The 2,437-nt window shown below is 34.1% G+C and overlaps 1 protein-coding gene across 1 annotated transcript in view; it reads right to left on the bottom strand.

The window, feature by feature from the left end:
- LOC101650446 (disintegrin and metalloproteinase domain-containing protein 18) overlaps nucleotides 1–2,437 on the bottom strand; it is a 111,401-nt gene that overhangs the window by 7,323 nt on the left and 101,641 nt on the right. Inside the window, exon 18 of the mRNA XM_045286861.1 lies at nucleotides 32–146. Coding sequence (XP_045142796.1) covers nucleotides 32–146 — 115 coding nt within the window. The remainder of the gene's footprint in view (nucleotides 1–31; nucleotides 147–2,437) is intronic.

The following is a 2,437-nucleotide window of genomic DNA, read 5'->3' on the forward strand; positions in this document are numbered from 1 at the left end:
TCCCTTTTGGTTACTTTTTTTTTCTACTCACCAGTTTTCTGAACATTTCCATCATCAATACTTCCCCCTGGTGAGTCAGTCTGGAATTCACAATCTGGAGGCCTGTAGCCTGGAAAGCATTGACAATTCCCAACATTATTACAGACCTAAAGGAAAAAAAATCATATAATCATCAGAATATTAACACAAAATTTCATGTTAGCCATTAAATATGCTATAAATACATAACCATCATAGTGCAAATTTAACTTTTTTACTTAAAATTATTAAATCTAATAATACGTGAACTATGTTGGAAACAGAATGGCAGTTTTTAAGAACAAAACTGTGGGAGTGGCAAATACACTGCTTGCATGAATGTATGTATAGTCCCTCCAGATTGATGGTTTTCATTAGTATTCTGTCATCCTCAAACAATTTTCTAAATCCAGTTATTGGTAAAGTTATAGCTATTACATTGAAATCATTAGAATCAAATTTTTTCACAAATATTCTCAGTATTTTTAAAAATAGTTCCTCTCCCCAATTTTATGCTAATACTTCCACATCTCTGATTTTATTTTCCTTACAAAGTATTTTAATAAAATAATTGTCAATTAACTAGGCCACTCTTTTATTTTTAAAGACCATTTTATTGGGGCTCATACAGCTCTCTTAACAATCCATACATCAGCTGTATCAAGCACATTTGTACATATGTTGCCATAATCATTTTCTAAACATTTACCTTCCTTCCATGTGAGCCCTTCGTATCAACTCCTATTTATTCCCCACCCTCCCACCCTTGTGAACCCTTGATAAATTATAAATTATTATTATTTTCATATCTTTTACTGACAGCTCTCTCCCTTCACCCATGTTTCTGTTGCTCAAACCCCTGGGTGTGGATGTGTCTGTGTGTGTGCGTCATTCATTGCAAGGGTTCCCCCTTCTTTCCCTCCTCTCCCAACCTACCCCCTACCCTCCCACTATGCTACTCCAAGTTCTGTTCCTGAGGGGTTTATCTGACCTGGTTTCCATGTGCTCTGAGCTCTTATCTGGACTAGTTTACATGCTACAGTCTAGCCAGAACTGAAAGGCAGGACTGGGGTCATGATAGTGGGGGGTAAGAACCAGAAGAATATTGTGTGCTTCATCAGTGCTACACTGCACCCTAGTTGACTCATCCCTTCCTTGTGACCCTGACTAGGCCACTTTTAACTCTTAGCTTAGTCTTTTGTATCATTTGATACTATTGATCAGTCACTGGTATTTAACTTTGTAGTCAATATTTTTCAAAAATAACATAACATGTGGAACGGTAAATATTGATAATGTCAATAAAATAAACTTTATAGCTTGCCTGTCTAATCTTTGCAATCTGAAGTATAGCCATATTAGTTGTTCTTTTACATTTCAATCTTTTCAAACAATCAAGTGCTATAGATTTGACTCTGACTCATGGCATCAACGTGCATGACAGAATCCACATGAACTCTATGAGGGTTTCTAGGGCTGCCTTTTCTGAAGTAGATCCACCATGTCTTCTTTAGAGGTGCCTCATGGACAGAAACCAGCCTCCAACTTGTCATGTTAACAACAGAATGCATAACTATTTGTACCACCCAGACATGCCTATTCATCAAAACTTTAATCGTATTTTTATTTCAAAGTAAATCAAATATATATGTATATGTAATATTTAAGCGATGAAATTCATAGTCCTTTTCCACTAACTTAATCCCACTCCTCACTGCTAAGCACTTTCTGTATTTCATTCATCTTAACTCAATGATAAACACACAGACTTATACACATTCATGGGATTCTACCCCATGAGATAGCATCAGTAAATATTGTACCATGACACATAACTCTGAAAATATAGAAGTGACAGTTTTAAAGTATGTTTGTAATATTCAGTAGTTAAGATATTCCTGAGATACTCCTTATAGACATTATGTTTATTCCATTTACCCATATTTTGCCATATAAAACTTTTAAAAATTTAAAACACTTCCTACATGTCAAAGAAAATATTAATAAAATGAGTTTTATTTGTAGCCTTGCATTTTGTACAGGGATGCACTCTCTTGTGTATTCATAACTCTATTGTTGAGCATTTAATATACTTCTAATAATTGTGTGTGTGTGTGTGTGTGTGTGTGGTAAAGCATCAAGGTTTAATACATATCAATAAACAGGAGATAGAGGAAACTGAGTATCTTCCAATATTGCCTCCTTAAGCTTAAGGGGGGAAAGTATTTATAGAAATCTTCACCAGAAGGTAAAGGACTTAAAGAATTTCAGGAATTTTTTTTCAGCTAAGCAGATTTATTTTTTATATTTATTATTATTAAAGCTAACATTTCTCTGATTTTCAACTTTATTTTTATAGCTTTATTGACAAATGATGCTCACACCATATATTCCAATGGTTTAAATATATTTCAAAGAA

The sequence above is a fragment of the Echinops telfairi genome, unplaced genomic scaffold, assembly GCF_000313985.2.
Source record: "Echinops telfairi isolate 266 unplaced genomic scaffold, ASM31398v2 ScPeMD7_9;HRSCAF=40, whole genome shotgun sequence".
NCBI lineage: Eukaryota > Metazoa > Chordata > Mammalia > Afrosoricida > Tenrecidae > Echinops > Echinops telfairi.